At 48.7% G+C, this 16,216-nt stretch overlaps 1 protein-coding gene across 4 annotated transcripts; it reads right to left on the bottom strand.

Moving 5' to 3' along the window:
• Positions 1–4,425: 4,425 nt before the first annotated feature.
• LOC148450947 (uncharacterized) lies at positions 4,426–13,968 on the bottom strand. 4 transcript variants are annotated; one of them, XM_088462472.1, is made up of 9 exons: positions 13,858–13,968; positions 12,793–12,925; positions 11,853–12,029; positions 11,647–11,770; positions 9,751–9,917; positions 9,589–9,658; positions 6,159–6,259; positions 5,964–6,027; positions 4,426–5,429 (listed from the first exon to the last, which is right to left on the bottom strand). In XM_088462472.1, the coding sequence occupies exons 2-9, from the start codon at positions 12,865–12,867 to the stop codon at positions 4,741–4,743; spliced, it is 1,467 nt and encodes a 488-aa protein (XP_088318598.1). In that variant the 5' UTR covers positions 12,868–12,925; positions 13,858–13,968; the 3' UTR covers positions 4,426–4,740. The 4 variants fall into 4 exon arrangements, with proteins under 4 accessions (XP_088318598.1, XP_088318599.1, XP_088318596.1 ...); XM_088462473.1 differs by having other exon boundaries at positions 13,786–13,867; XM_088462470.1 differs by lacking the exon at positions 13,858–13,968 and adding an exon at positions 13,667–13,748.
• Between the last annotated feature and the right edge of the window lie 2,248 nt (positions 13,969–16,216).

The following is a 16,216-nucleotide window of genomic DNA, read 5'->3' as shown; positions in this document are numbered from 1 at the left end:
GCAGAGGTGTAAATGATGTGGGACAGGTATGTGGAGGTGTTGTATTGATGGGAGAGGGGGTTTTGAACTTGCAGATCAGATGTATAAGTTGTTTTTTATCAACTTCTTACAAACCTGTATAAAAATACTGAAAAACAACTATACAAACATTTCTAAGTACCCCCAAAATGCTGGAAATACTTTAGTTTGATTAATAATGCATGCTATCATTTTTCCACCATTAATAAAAAGTGCACAAATCACGCATTTGACACCTTTTAAAAACCTTGAGTACTTTTCTTATGGCCACTAACAGCCTTCTATATGGCTCCGTTATCTCAGTTGTCACTAGCAGCCATCTATATGGTCCTGTTATCTCAGTGTCACTAACAGACTTCTATATGGTCCTGCTATCTCAGTGTCACTAACAGCCATCTATATGGTCCTGCTATCTCAGTGTCACTAACAGCCATCTATATGGTCCTGCTATCTCAGTGTCACTTACAGCCATCTATATGGTCCTGTTATCTCAGTGTCACTAACAGACTTCTCTATGGTCCTGTTATCTCAGTGTCACTAACAGCCTTCTATATGGTCCTGCTATCTCAGTGTCACTAACAGCCTTCTATATAGTCCTGCTATCTCAGTGTCACTAACAGCCTTCTATATGGTCCTGCTATCTCAGTGTCACTAACAGCCTTCTATATGGTCCTGCTATCTCAGTGTCACCAACAGCCTTCTATATGGTTCTGCTATCTCAGTGTCACCAACAGCCTTCTATATGGTTCTGCTATCTCAGCTGTCACTAACAGCCTTCTATATGGTCCTATCCCAGTGTCACTAGCAGCCATCTATATAGTACTGCTATCTCAGCTGTCACTAACAGCCTTCTATATGGCCCTGCTATCTCAGTTGTCACTAACAGCCTTCTATATGGTCCTGCTATCTCAGCTGTCAGTAACAGCCTTCTCTATGGTCCTGCTATCTCAGTTGTCACTAACAGCCTTCTATATGGTCCTGCTATCTCAGTGTCACTAACAGCCTTCTATATGGTCCTGCTATCTCAGCTGTCAGTAACAGCCTTCTCTTTGGTCCTGCTATCTCTGTTGTCACTAACAGCCGTCTATATGGTCCTGCTATCTCAGTGTCACTAGCAGCCATCTATATGGTCCTGTTATCTCAGTGTCACTAACAGCCGTCTATATGGTCCTGCTATCTCAGTGTCACTAGCAGCCATCTATATGGTCTGGCTATCTCAGCTGTCACTAACAGCCTTCTATATAGTCCTGCTATCTCAGCTGTCAGTAACAGCCTTCTCTATGGTCCTGCTATGTCAGTTGTCACTAACAGCCTTCTCTATGGTCCTGCTATCTCAGTGTCACTAACATCCTTCTATATGGTTCTGCTATATCAGCTGTCACTAACAGCCTTCTATATGGTCCTGTTATCTCAGTGTCACTAACAGCCGTCTATATGGTCCTGCTATCTCAGTGTCACTAGCAGCCATCTATATGGTCCTGTTATCTCAGTGTCACTAACAGCGGTCTATATGGTCCTGCTATCTCAGTGTCACTAGCAGCCATCTATATGGTCTGGCTATCTCAGCTGTCACTAACAGCCTTCTATATAGTCCTGCTATCTCAGCTGTCAGTAACAGCCTTCTCTATGGTCCTGCTATGTCAGTTGTCACTAACAGCCTTCTCTATGGTCCTGCTATCTCAGTGTCACTAACATCCTTCTATATGGTTCTGCTATATCAGCTGTCACTAACAGCCTTCTATATGGTCCTGTTATCTCAGTGTCACTAACAGCCGTCTATATGGTCCTGCTATCTCAGTGTCACTAGCAGCCATCTATATGGTCCTGTTATCTCAGTGTCACTAACAGCCGTCTATATGGTCCTGCTATCTCAGTGTCACTAGCAGCCATCTATATGGTCTGGCTATCTCAGCTGTCACTAACAGCCTTCTATATAGTCCTGCTATCTCAGCTGTCAGTAACAGCCTTCTCTATGGTCCTGCTATGTCAGTTGTCACTAACAGCCTTCTATATGGTCCTGCTATCTCAGTGTCACTAACAGTCTTCTATATGGTCCTGCTATCTCAGTGTCACTAACAGCCTTCTATATGGTCCTGCTATCTCAGTGTCACTAACAGTCTTCTATATGGTCCTGCTATCTCAACTGTCACTAACAGCCTTCTATATGGTCCTGCTATCTCAGCTGTCACTAACAGCCTTCTATATAGTCCTGCTATCTCAGCTGTCACTAACAGCCTTCGATATGGTCCTGCTATCTCAATTGTCACTAACAGCCTTCTATATGGTCCTGCTATCTCAGCTGTCACTAACAGCCTTCTATATAGTCCTGCTATCTCAGCTGTCAGTAACAGCCTTCTCTATGGTCCTGCTATCTCAGTTGTCACTAACAGCCTTCTATATGGTCCTGCTATCTCAGCTGTCAGTAACAGCCTTCTATATGGTCCTTGCGATCTCAGCTGTCACTAACAGCCTTCTATATGGTCCTGCTATCTCAGCTGTCACTAACAGCCTTCTATATGGTCCCGTTATCTCAGTTGTCACTTTTGTAGGGTTCGGGTCGGTTTCCCGACTTTTTCATGCACTTCTTCCAGGTCGCATTTTGTAGAAATCTTGCACACCGTTGCCGCGACTTCGGCTTCTCTATTTGGATCTTGCATTTCTTGAGTGCGCGCATTCGTGTGATGTATGGGAGTTCCATGAAACAAACTCGCTTTTCCAAACTTGCACCTAATTGGATTGAGCCTTTAGTGTGTGAACATTTTAATTTTCTAATTTAACAAGGTCTGAAAATATAGAATATTCAGCAATTGGCAGTGTAGTTACACGCCATCTCAGGGTAATGTAATTAGCCCCAATATTCGTGTAAATCACTTTTTCAGCCGTCAAATTAAATGACAGTGAAAGGAATGTATTGTTGTAAAATTAACTATAATAAAATTGGTCACAACAAAGTTCAGGCATGGCAGGCGCAACAAGGGCAGAGGAGGGCGAGGGTGCAGCACGGGCAGCGGTGTGCGAGGCGAGGATGGAGTCTCCATCATCTCTCTGTGATAGACTAAGCCAGATATCTTTATCACAACTGCCAATATTTCACCACAGGACAGTTGTTGGTGATGAAGCATGAATAAAATACTAGGCACATAAGCTAGCACTCGCATATTGGGTCTGCCATACCTATAATGGTAACATCAGGCTAAACGCTCTGGTTTGGACCATGGGTCACCTAATCTCTTGCAAAACCAGGGTGCGCTGTATTGGGGCAAATTGAAAATGTGCTTTTTAAGCTGGGATCAGAATATGTCATAGCCCTCCTCTAAACGGTATGCAGTCAGGAAGCGAAGGTAAGCCGGGCGGCAGGCGCGGACAGCCACGGGGGGGGGGATTAGGGGCTCCCGGGGGGGAATTTAGGGTTAGGCTAGGGGAAAGAGGGGTTAGGGTTAGCCACCCCCGGGGGGAGGTTATGCACCCCCCCCCCCCCCCAGGAGGATTAGGTTTAGGCTGTGGGGACGGGGGGCTTCGGTTTAGGCACTTACGAGGGGAGTTAGGGTTAGACCCCCCTATAAAATAAAGCAGACAGTGTGTCTCCTACATGCAATACAAAGTGACATTTTCAGCCCTGCAGCGCAACATAGTTTGACCAAGGTACTAAATCGGCACCAATTTTAGCACATATTTTTCCCACCCATATGTAGAGTTTCAGCCGCGATCCATGTACGTTCTGGTCTGCGAATGCAGCACGTGCCCCTACTATGTGCCAGGAACACGTCACAGACCCTTATGCCATGAGTTAAGCCCATGTTTGTAACCACCTACCCTTATGTGCAATAAAAGCATGCGCTATACAAACCTCTCTAATACATCCGAAACAACTCTCTGTATAGCATGCACTAAATGAGAAATAGAATTGCCTTAAAACACTCAGCGAATCATATTTTGTGCCCGGGTAATGAAGAAAGGACCAATCAATGTCAGCGGGGCCTTCATAAGTAACCAATCACAAGCGATTCCCTAGTATCTGGAGACATGCGACCGAGGGGATGGCGCCTGGACCGTCCGCTGAACTGCTGCCGTTACATCAGAACAACTGACCGTAATCGCTTAGGCAGCGGCGTAGTTTGTAATATTTATAAAGGGTATTGACAAACGACTTTGTTTTCTTCCCCCCTAACATTACAAAAGACTATATAAAGAAGTGAGGTGAGGAGCGTGGAATAATCTGTAGCCGAGTCGCCACCGCCACCGAATAATTAGCACGAGCTCTTTATAGAAAATGTCCGTGACCAGCACGGTTTTGAACAATAATGGAAAAAAATAAAAAGTAAAAATGGGAAAACAAATAGTTAACTTTTGTTCAGTCATATGTAATTAGGTTGTAAATAACATCCATAAAAAATAACTGTTCAAAAATGTGAATATAAATAACACTTTGTAACACAAAACAAAACAAAAAAAGTGCAATTCTAAACAAAATCAACACTTTAATGCGTCGTCTAGCCCTAGGCCAAAGGAAGGCTGAATATTGTGCTCAATATTATATTTTCATATTGGGATCGGAAAACACAAATATAACAAAACAAAACCAAAGAAAATAACTGAATTATTTACATTGATGTTTTCCAAATACAAACTTGCTGTGAAACCCAAAACTCAACACAGTCTTTGTCTGATCCAAAATGGCTTCCAAGACTCTGGGTAAGAAGATATATAGATATATACAATATCTCAGGCGGTCGTTTGGTGGTTCTTGCGATGTTTAGCGAGGTGAGTGTTCTGGGAAAAACACTTTCCGCATTCTGAGCAAACGAATGGCCTCTCCCCTGTGTGTATTCTCTGGTGTCTGATCAAAGCAGACTTGTACATAAAAAACTTCCCGCATTCAAAACATGCAAACTGTTTCTGCTTTGTGCCAGAGTCTGCGGCCGGGAGAGACGGCGGCCTGTAAAGCAGAGGAAGCAACGATTCCGCTTTGTGGAGGGCCTGGTGCGCGAGGAAGTCCGAGGCGTTAATGAAGCAGTCCTGGCAATGGGGGCACTGGTACGCCGTGTGGTCGCTGGGTTCCAGGTGAGAGATGAAAGCCAACTCGTTATCAAGGTTGTTCTCCCATGTGGTGAAGATATTCTGCACTTCCTTTCTGAGCGGGACAGGATTTCCTTTCCTGCGTTTGTTCGGAGGGTTGTAGGAATACTTGGCCCTCAGGTGTTCCGTCACCGACTCGGCAAGTTTTAGTTCCCTGCGAGAGGACGGGTCCTTATCCTGGATGGTCACGGATCTTGTCCAGGTGAGGGAGGAGGTTTCGCTGGTGACTTTTGCAGACAGGCAATTTTGGGCGACGGCGTTCGTCGCGTCCCCTTCGGGAGGGCGAAACGCAGCGTCGTATTGTTGGAGGTGCCCTTCCCTTCTGGTCACCACTGCTGTGGGGAGGCAAAGAGTTCAGAATTAGGGACGTGCCCTCAAATCGTCTACACATTAAAGGGAGAATTTTGAAAGAGTTGGAACGTCAAATGGAAATATGTAGCAAAATTAAATAATTTGGTTTACAAGGAAAATAATCCATAATACATTGTCCAATTTTAAGTAATTTACAATGACCTTCAGTAAAATGTTATCAGATCTGATGTGACCACGTCAGGCAAGTGGTTAAAGTGCATTTAAGTTACTATATCTCCCACTAATTGCTCTTTGGTTATAGCCTTAATTGCAATAGATACATACTTTCTATTATTAATACCTGAACCTTTGCAATAGCCTCCTTTTCCCAGGACACATTTGGAGACAGGGGTATAAGCATTGTTGGAGGTAAATACTGATTTAAGTCGTAGTAATTGTCCGTTCCATTGGCAGCGCCAACTCTAAGTATGGTAAACGTGCGCTATTTCCACTGTGTTATTAAATACTACTCCTGCGTATGGGGAGGGAAGACAAACTAAACATAAAGACTCTCTCACCTGAGCTGATCTCAGCAGCGATGGCCTCTTCCTTAGACTGCTCAGGAAATATCCTGTTTCCCTCCTGTTATACAAGAACATGAGTCACATACGTGTCCCATGCACACATTACACGGGACATCTCTTCAGGACTCACACACAGAGCAGGGACATGTATGAGACATGTGAGGAAGCAGAGATGGGAGAGATCGCTACCTGATAGTCCTGTGTGACTGTCCTGTTATCTTCCTCTATACACCCCGGAGAGTACAGGGCGGCCTCACATCGGTCTGCGGGATGTGTAGGATTACATCCACCTAAAGGGAATGGACACATATCAGAATCAATAAATGCACTAAACTCCACTGACCGTAGTATTGTTATAGTGAGCCCACAACTGGCAGAAAGGTAGATCCAACGTCAGGGAAATAAATCCCCCTCTCTAAAGGGTAGATGCACTAAAGCTTCTAAAAATTGCATTCTAGGAAATTACAGACAGAATCTACATGGTATCTAAGGGTAACACCCCACTTGTCGGTTTAAGAAGCTTTAGCAAATCTCCCCCTAATAGTCCATTCTCCTGCCATGCAGCCACTGGGTGGGCGGGAATATATACCCTGGGCCTATACAGGAGCACACTCACGCTTGTGTACAAGGACAAGAATCTTACTCACACTTGACAATGGCGGGAACGTGAGGACAGGGTCATTATCACAGGGGAAAGGTATTAGCTGCAGGTGTGATATGTATTACCGCATGGCCGGCGGTTCAATTCCCGACAGCGGCTGCCCGACAAAGGACAAAATCCCGATCGTCCTAAAGGTAAGTATTTACTAACCTAACCCCCCTAACCCTCCTTTAGGGTGCCTAACCCTAACCTCCCCCCCTGTGCCTAACCCCCCTCTAAGTGCCTAAACCTAACCCCTCCTTCCCCGCTGCCTAAACCTAAGTCCCCCGGGGGGGTGCCTAACCCTAACCCTCTCTCCCCCTAGCCTAACCCTAACCTCCCGGGGGGTGCCTAACCCTAACCTCCCCCCCTGTGCCTAACCCCCCTCTAAGTGCCTAAACCTAACCCCCCCTTCCCCGCTGCCTAAACCTAAGTCCCCCGGGGGGGTGCCTAACCCTAACCCTCTCTCCCCCTAGCCTAACCCTAACCTCCCGGGGGGTGCCTAACCCTAACCCCCCCCCCCTGTGCCTAACCCTAACCTCCCCCCCTGTGCCTAACCCCCCTCTAAGTGCCTAAACCTAACCCCACCTTCCCCGCTGCCTAACCCTAAGTCCCCCAGGGGGGTGCCTAACCCTAACCCTCCCTCCCCCTAGCCTGACCCTAACCTCCCGGGGGGTGCCTAACCCTAAGTCCCCCCCGGGGGCCCTAAACCTAACCCCCCCCCCCCCGTGGCTGTCCGCTGCGGCGCCCGGCATCCGGTCGATCGGGATGCCGGCCGCCGGTCTCCAGATGTCGGGCAAATGACAGGCGTCTAGATTTAGACGCCTGTCATTCATCCCTAGTCAGGATAAAGCAGTCTGGAAGCCGGCGGTCGCCATTTCCAGACTATATCCCTTTGTTGCAGAGCCCTAGGGATCCCACAACAGCACTAGTATTGGGGAAGGGGTATAATACAGCATTACTGTCGGTGCAGTTTCTCTTAGTAGCAAATTATGGAGACACATTCAATATTATTACAAATACATCACTCCAGCATAAAAGCTCTGCTCAGTGACAATGTATTCCCTCTGCTCTTCCTCTCCCGCCACCAAAAACAGTCTCACATATTCCCTGTAATCCTGACTGATAGCCGGAGAGAGAGAGAGACCACACTGACTGGGAAAAGCTGCTGGTTTGGAAGCTCAGGGAAGATGGGACTTAGAGGCACCTCCAACCTTTCAGTCTACTCTATACACACAGGATTAGTGCTGGACCCAGGGAACTAGCTGGTAATACAATTGGAGCCTTGCGGTGGATTACCACATTCCCAAAATCTGCGTGAGGCGCGGTGACATCAGAGTCTGAATGAAGAGAATCCTCACTGCATGGTAAAGATGGCGGCTGTGATGTTTAACTGACCCAGTATCTCTTCCTCTACTAAAATTCTTTTATTTTATAGCACTAAAACAGACATGTTACTCCGTCCCATTTTTATAATGCAACATATAGGAAAGGCGACAGTTGTAATTAGTATGTACAGCAGGCAAGCAACGCACCAAAGCAATGGGGAAGGCAAGTCACATGCTTGGTTGCATAGGGAGTAGCAGGAAAATGCCCCTGTATAGGTCCTTGGTACGGCCTCATCTAGAATACTGTGGCCCTGATTCAGAGCCGGACGCTCTGACAGAGCGCTCGCTCTGAATCAGGGCCGGGCTTCTTGTTTTTGAGAGCTGGCAGGACGATGGTCGGGATGGTCAAGACCATCGCGACCATCGGGCTTGCGACGAGACCCTCGTTGCCATAAAGCCCCAGAGTGCTTTAGGCTCTAACAGAACCAAAAGCACTCCCACTGACATCACTTGTGATGTCAGTGGGGTCGGCTCTAGACGGTAGGCGTTCCCATGGAATGCCTCCGTCTGGGCAGCCACGCCCCCGGCACACCCACCAAAGGGGGCGTGCTGTGACTCAACATCGACAGCACGCCCCCTTTGTTGCGAGACCCGGAGCGACGGCTTGCCCGCCGCTATCCGGGTCTCGCGTATGCGCACGACGGAGCCGGCTCCGTCGTGCGCTCTCTGGGCCACCATCGACCCGGTTGCGAGCGCTTAGCGCTCGCGACCGGGTCTGAATCAGGCCTTGTGCTCAGTTCTGGAGGCCATATCTCCAGAAGGATATTAATACATTAGAGACTGTACAAAGAAGGGCAACTAAAATGGTGCAAGGCCTACACCACAAAACGTACCAGGAAAGACTGAAGGATCTTAATATGTATAGTTTGGAGCAGAGAAGGGATAGGGGGGACATGATAGAAATGTTCAAATATATTTATAAAAGGTTTTAACAAGGAACAAGAGGGAGACATTCTCCATAGGAATAGATGTACAAGAACACGAGGACATGCACTGAGACTGGGGGGAGGGAGGCTCAGAGGACATGTGAGGAATAATGACATCACAGAAAGGGTAGTGGACAAGTGGAATAGCCGCCCAGCAGACGTGGTTGGAGCTAAAACGTTGGAACAAGTTAAACACGCTTGGGATAGGCGTAAGAATATCCTTAAGAGAGACCTAAGGAGCAAATAGGGTTGAAGTTGCCAAAAGGACAAATGAAAAAGGGGCAGACTAGATGGGGCCAAGTGTTCTTATCTGCCGTCACGTTCTATGTTTCTATCTTTCCATCCATCTTCCCCATACACCAATATTTTACCATCAGAGGACCTGAGCGTGACGGATCCTGTCTGGATCTCTCTTGCGTGAAATGCCAGTTTCTGAGCGGCAACGTCGCGGGCGCACGCGAGAGATCTGTCTCATGAGGGTGTCGTGCGAGTTTAACTGCACTCCCGCGCTATCCTGTCATGCGTATGGCCGGAGGCAGGTGCCGCTAGAAGCCGTATGACTCCTCCCATTATCCCTAGGGATTCTTGCTTCAGCATAATGTAATGCAGGATTCCGCGGCATTGCGCAAATTCAGCCACTCTGCGTCAGACTCAGAATCGCTCACCTGCGCTGACCTCAGCAGGAACGGCCTCTTCCTCGCACTGCTGGCTGAACATCCCGTCTCCAGACTCCTCCTGTCACACAAGAACACGCGACACATACATGAGAATAACGCAATGAGAGGTGAGGAAGCAGAGCTGGGAGAGGTCAGAGCAGGTTCCTCTACCTGACAATCCTGGGCGACAGTCCCGTTCTCTTCCTCTACAGACCCCGGAGAACAGGGAGGGGGAGAAGGATCTGGAGCCCCTTTCTCCTCATCCTGGCAGCATGTAGTACGTTGCTCGGTATCACTGCAGGTTCTGTCTGACAGCTCAGGACGTTCTCCATCACCGCCTGGTCAGTGTAATGCAAAATACGCAGAGTAACTCCAGAGATCCAGATAATCCGCCTGGTTTTGTTTAAGGGGCGAAAGACGAACTCTACTATTTACTATAATAATCCCCAACACCCAGCTAACAAACAAACACTTCAATATTCCCCATCACCTAAGTCTCTTATATCTCAGGTACAAGAACCAATAGGATTAAAATTATTTCATGTGTCGCTGTTGATGCTAAGCTAATGGGGGAATATTATAATAAACGGTCATAACTTGTGGAGTTTAGGAAACTTGGAAGAGTTTGGCGGCATGTTGTGTGTGCAGCGACAGATTCATTGTAACGATCCACTACAATTGCAAAAAGCCACACGCGGAGACTACAAGTACAATTATATACGTCAGATAGTAAATTGGTTGTCCACCTTCAGACGGCTTTTATTTCATTGCCGGCCGCGGTTTTTGCCGCGTGCGGAGTCAGTTCTGTCCGGCTTCATTCTGTGCTTTTCAGCCACATCTTTAGGGAATAAAAGGTCATTTATCGTCATTGCACTGGGACATGAGGTACAGCTGCGCTTTAGATACAGCTGTATATGTAGTGTTCAATCTAGCCCCCTGCACCTGTCCCTGTCCCTCTCCCAACCCCTCCCTGCTGCCTAAACCTAACCTCCCCCCAGTGCCTAAATCTAACCTTCTCCCCTGCACCCTAAACCTAACCCTCCCCCCTTAGTGCCTGACCCTAACCCGGAATCAGTATGATTTACCGCCGGCCGCTGTCAAATCCCGACGCAAGAGGCCCGGCAATGAAGATCCTGACAGGTGAGTATTTTTTCTATTTACTATCCTCTCCCCCTAACCCTCCCTTAGGTGTGCCTAACCCTAACCTCCCCCCCCAAAAGCCTAAACTTAACCCCTCTTTCCCCGCAGCGTAACCCTAAGTCTCCCGGGGGGTGCCTAACCCTAACCTCCCCCCTGGGGGTGCCTAACCCCCCTTTCCCTAGCCTAACCCTAACCTCCCCTTACCCTAGCCTAACCCTCCCTTCCCCTAGCCTAACCCTAACCCTCCCTTAGGGGTGCCTAACCCTAACCCCCCTCTAAGTACCTAAATCTAAACCCCCCCCTTCCCCTAGCCTAACCCTAACCTCCCGTGGGGGTGCCTAACCTTATGTCCCCCCCCGGAGCCCCTAACCTACCCTCCCCTCCCCTGCGACTGTCTGCGTCCAGCTTACCTTCGATCGGTAAGCCGGGTGTCGGGCTCCCGGCGTAGGTCTAATGACAAGCGTCGGGATTACGACGCCTGTCATTAGACAATTGCCGGGATTAGTCGGGATGCCGACGGTCGGCATTTAGACCGTCGGCATCCCGACTGCATAGCCCCTAACCTTCCCTCTAGCCCTAGTACTTACAGTCGGGTTGCCGGCGCGGGATTTCTGACAGGTGTCGGGATTCCGGCGACAGCATTGTAACCGCCAGTATCCCGACTGTCGCAATTATATCTACATCCCTAAACAACTATGTCAGATCACATTAACTAAACCCAGAGTACACTAGTAAGCCGAAGTAATGTAGTCAGTAAAAGTTGTATGATGGCACATGTAAGCGAAAGTTGCCTGAAGGCGGGAAACCATTTTAACACCTTCAGTACTGTTTCCTCATTGGTCATGAGCCCTGACGGGTTGTCTGTAATGCAGAGCCGCTCAATGCAACCGAACGGAGATGGACACTTGATACAACCACATTACTCACCCTCCGAGTCCATGGGGTGCTTATGGTCTTCCATCATATCCTGGTACACGTCTCTGTGTTCTTCCATGTACTCCCACTCCTCAGTGGAGAGATAGACAGTGACATCCTCATACCGTATAGGGACCTGGCGCACACAATGATACCGTCATCACCCAGACACACGGGCCCCTGACGTCACTGTACAATGACCCCTTCCCAGCAGTCACCTCTCCAGTCAGCAGCTGGATGATCCTGTTGGTGAGCTGCAGAATCCTCTGCTCGCTGTTTCTCTCGTGTATCAGCAAGCGAGGCGGAGGCTCCGTTATGGGGGTCCGGGACCTGAAGGCTTTGTCTGCCATACAGTCTGGCTCATGTTCCCTCAGCTTCTTCACAACAATATAGTCCTATAGAAGCACCAAATCACCACAGAGTTATGTTTATTATCTAATGTTGTGGTTACAGTATTGGTAGCTATTGATGTGGTCAATTTAGGGAACCCCCCCTAAACCAGGCCTGAACTCTGTGCAGCAGTCAGACGGAGATTAATTTATTGGAGGAACTTTGCTCTGGTGCTTCTAGCACACTCTGGTCTGTATCTCAGCAGTTTGTTGCATCCGCTGAGTGTGCTAGAAGCACCAGAGCAGAGAGTGACACCCCGGGCAGGAAAGAGGAACTGCACGCGTTGTGACAGGTGCAGGGTGCTAGAATGAACACTACTGCAAGTAAAGCCTGTATGTGATTATGGGGTCTATTTACTAAGCAGTGTTAGGAGACAGAGTGAAAAGTGAGAAGGTGCCAACCAATCAGCTCCTAACTACCATCTCACAGGCTGTGTTTAAAAAATGACAGTTGGGAGCTGATTGGCTGGCACCTTATCACTTCTCTGTCTCCTAACACTGCTTAGTAAATAGACCTCTATATGGTGGCAACACCTGTCCAATCAGATGTCACTTTCATTACAGATCTACTATCCCAAACAGTATAAATGTCCCCGGCCACTGAACCTAGAGTCCTCCAAATCTCTTTATATAACAGGACAGGGACCCCACCCAAGTGGGGAGCAAACACTTAAAATGCGGTGCGGGAGGGGGCGAGTCTCCTTAAATAAGACAGTTACAAGACCCTAATTTCTGGGTGCAGGCTAGTGCTTAAAGGACCCAGACTCACCTCTCCAGTCAGTAAGTAGATAATCTCCAGGGTGAGGTTGAGGATGGTGTCAGTCATTGGATTCTTGTGCCTCATAGGTGCCTCAGGAACGCTCGTGCGCTTATCGAAATGTCTCAGTATCAAAGCGTTCAGACTATAACAGGGAAAAACACACATGCTGTGAGCTGGAGCCATTTTGCAGAACTCAAATACATTTTAATCATGAAAAAATGTTCCATCATCCGTGCGCTTGGTTTTATTCTCATCAGCTGCAGCACCGCGGCTACTCTTAATGCAAACGATACGCCTGGAAACATGTACAATTACGCCCATCTCCACTTGGTCCAGAGTTGGGTCAACGCGCCCTCACTGAGCTTTGCCTAAGCGAGAACGCCCCTCTCCCCAGTCACAAGCGGAGAAGCGACTGAAATGGGTACATACTTACTTGCGTACGCTCGCCTCCATAACATGCCCGGAACATTTGATTTATGCCACTATTATGTTATTCAGGCCACGACATTTAGCGGAAGATGTCCTATACGCTTATTTATTTATACGCGTACCTGGCGCTGTTAGCATATAAATAAATTGTAATATAGCCAAGCAGCACGTGTATGTTTTGCAAAGGCTTGTCTGGCAATAGCTCAGTATTACAGTATATAAACTTTAAAGTAAAAAACATTTTTGGCAAAAGTCACCAAACTCCTAAAATGCTGCACAGCCGGTGTGACAAAGACACTGGTCCTTTAACTTTGTGGAACTACAAGTCTCAGAATGATGTGTGGAGCCACAAAGCCATGACAGCTGGAGAGCCTTAGGGTGCAGTTTAGTCATTTATCTTGCAGTTTGCATTTTGGCAGCTTCCCCTCAGACCAGAAATAACCCATATACAGACCCTTTGTGCATAGCAGGGTGACATAGTAATCTGCATGAGCCCATTACTCTCTAGCACTGCCCCCAGTCATGTATATACTTAAGCAATGTGTCAGCTGCTGGGGAGGGGGCTGCACTCACCCTGTCACTGCTGTCTGTGCCTGCTACAGGCTCCACACCTCCATGCCCCCTGACTGCTGCTGTCCCCCTTACCTGCCTGTGCAGACAGCTGACAAGATGCAACACACAGAGGATTGCACTAACTCCTGTCACTGTCTGCTGCCGCCATCTTGTGGGAGGGAGGGGTCTCTCTCTCTCTCTCTCTCTCTCTCTCTCTCTCTCTCTCTCTCTCTCTCTCTCTCCCCCTCCCCCCCTCTCTCTCAGCTCTGGCACTCTCTCTCTCTCTCTCCCCCCCCTCCCCTCTCTCTCAGCTCTGGCACTCTCTCTCTCTCTCCCCCCCCTCCCCTCTCTCTCAGCTCTGGCACTCTCTCTCTCTCCCTCTCCCTCTGCTGTACCTGTTACATGTCCCCGACCCTTTCACTGCCAGATGCACAGATTTTTGGGAGCCTCCAGGGGGGTAATGCCTCAGGGAAAGTTGTAGGGATGGGCATTTAAAAAAATAAATAAATTAAAAGATCGATTTTCATGCCGATGCATCGAGATTTTTGGATTTATGTTTGAAGACATTGGGAGTATATTTACTATAGTGCGGGTTTTTAGAAGTGAAGATGTTGCCCTTAGCAACCAGTCAGATTCTACTTAACATTTATCTAGCACCTTCTGGAATAGGGGTGGGCAATAAGCTCCCCCCCAGCTGTTGTAGAACTACACATGCCACCATGCCCTGCCACAGTTTTGCTATTTGGCCAGGCAGGATTTGTAGTTCAACAACAGCTGGAGGGCAATAGAAGGTAATAGCTGATCTGATTGGTTGCTATGGGCAACATCATCACTTCTAAAAACCTGCACTAAATATGCAGTAAATATACCCCCTGATGTTGTAAGCCATGATCCTAAAACCCAGGGCTGCAGCAGCTGATAACGTAACTGCTTCCCTGGCGTCTCTCCGCTCTACGTTATTTTAGCGATCATCTTCTGTATTAAATGCAGACATGGCGATCCCTCAGACCAACGCAGATCCAACAGACCAATGTGGGACTGCCAATAGGTCATCGCTAGATAGTTGTCTGTTTCTATAAGAAATAGCAAATCCATGTTATTGTGTAAACTAAAATATACTGTACTTTATTTATTTAGGAAAACGGACGTAGTTATGGTTACACATACAGAATACGATGCGCGTGCGTCCCGGATTTAGGTGCAGAGTGATTGTTAGTTCTGGGCCATTTGTGGTTGGTAACGGAGGGGTGGTTACAAAAATGTGGGCGTCGCAACCAATTAGTAGGACTGTCGGCTCCAGCGACTGTGTCTTTGTACTGCGCTTCATTGGTGCCGGCGTCTTCGTTCCATCATCCATTCTGATTAGCCGCAGTGTTACACATAAGGCCCATGGCCGACTGATCTGCTACCGATGCTGCCATATTTTCCTGCACGTTATTATCAGGGGGGTATGAGTAGTACGGATGTATTGTGCCTGAGCTGAGTGGGGGTCAGCCAACGCTGATGATCCGGCTGCAAACTGTTTATTTTCCAGAGATGACCCGGCTCTGGAAAACATAAGGGGAAGCCCATTCACTGGTATGCAATCGGGAAGCCGACTGCCTAAATACCGGCAGCCGGCTTCCCGACTGTCATATCCCGGCAAGGGTGAAATGCCGGGCGTCTAGACGTAGATGCCCGGCATTTCCCCGACGCCGGGAGACCGGCGCCCGGCATCCCGATCGTAGGGATGCCGGGCGCCGCGAGCGGACAGCCGCGGGGGGGAGGGTTAGGATTAGGCTAGGGGGAGGGAGGGTTAGGCACCCCCGGGGGGGACTTAGGGTTAGGCACTTTGGGGGGGAGGTTAGGGTTAGGCACTTTGGGGGGGAGGTTAGGGTTAGGCACCTCCGGGGGGTCTTAGGGTAGGGCACCCCCCCCGGGGGACTTAGGGTCAGGCAGCGGGGAAGGAGGTGGTTAGGGTTAGGCACTTTGGGGGGGTGGTTAGGGTTAGGCACCCCTAAGGAGGGTTAGGGGGGTTAGGTTAGTAGATACTCACCTATCTATGATCGGGATTTCCAGTGCTGTCAGGCTTCCGCTGCCGGGATCTCTGCTTATGTCGGGCTGCCGCATGCGGCCGGCGGTATTTCATACCAATTCCCATTCACCGGATTCCCCATACTCAGGGGCCTGGGGGGATCAGGTGCGCGCACAGCACAGACACGACATCTCTACACTGCACTTTGGCATTACAGTGTCTCCACCCCTGACCCGAGCCTGCCCCCAGCCTCTCCACCACTACTGCATCCACGGCCTACTCTCCATTGGCTGGGCCGAGCCTCTTCTACACTGCACTGTCTGCATAGTCCTGCAAGGAATATAAGCAGCTGAGGACTCTGTCTCACCCCATGGCTCTGCAGCTCTCTGCTCCCTGAACCCTGTTTGTCTATGTCTCCCCTCTGTCTTTTGTAAGTGG

The sequence above is a fragment of the Taudactylus pleione genome, unplaced genomic scaffold, assembly GCF_031769625.1.
Source record: "Taudactylus pleione unplaced genomic scaffold, aTauple2 ptg001248l, whole genome shotgun sequence".
Classification (NCBI taxonomy): Eukaryota; Metazoa; Chordata; class Amphibia; order Anura; family Myobatrachidae; genus Taudactylus; species Taudactylus pleione.
This window is presented reverse-complemented; position numbering and strand designations above follow the sequence as displayed.

Bases quoted from the DNA above. Each gene is read 5' to 3' on its own strand.
- LOC148450947 (XM_088462470.1), bottom strand. From the start codon at position 13,710: ATGGGCTCATGCAGATTACTATGTCACCCTGCTATGCACAAAGG. The intron at 12,926-13,666 runs GTCTGTATATGG...TCCCTGTTATAG, and splicing joins CACCCTGCTATGCACAAAGG to TCTGAACGCTTTGATACTGA. The intron at 9,918-11,646 runs GTGAGTAATGTG...TACACTGACCAG, and splicing joins GCACCCCATGGACTCGGAGG to GCGGTGATGGAGAACGTCCT.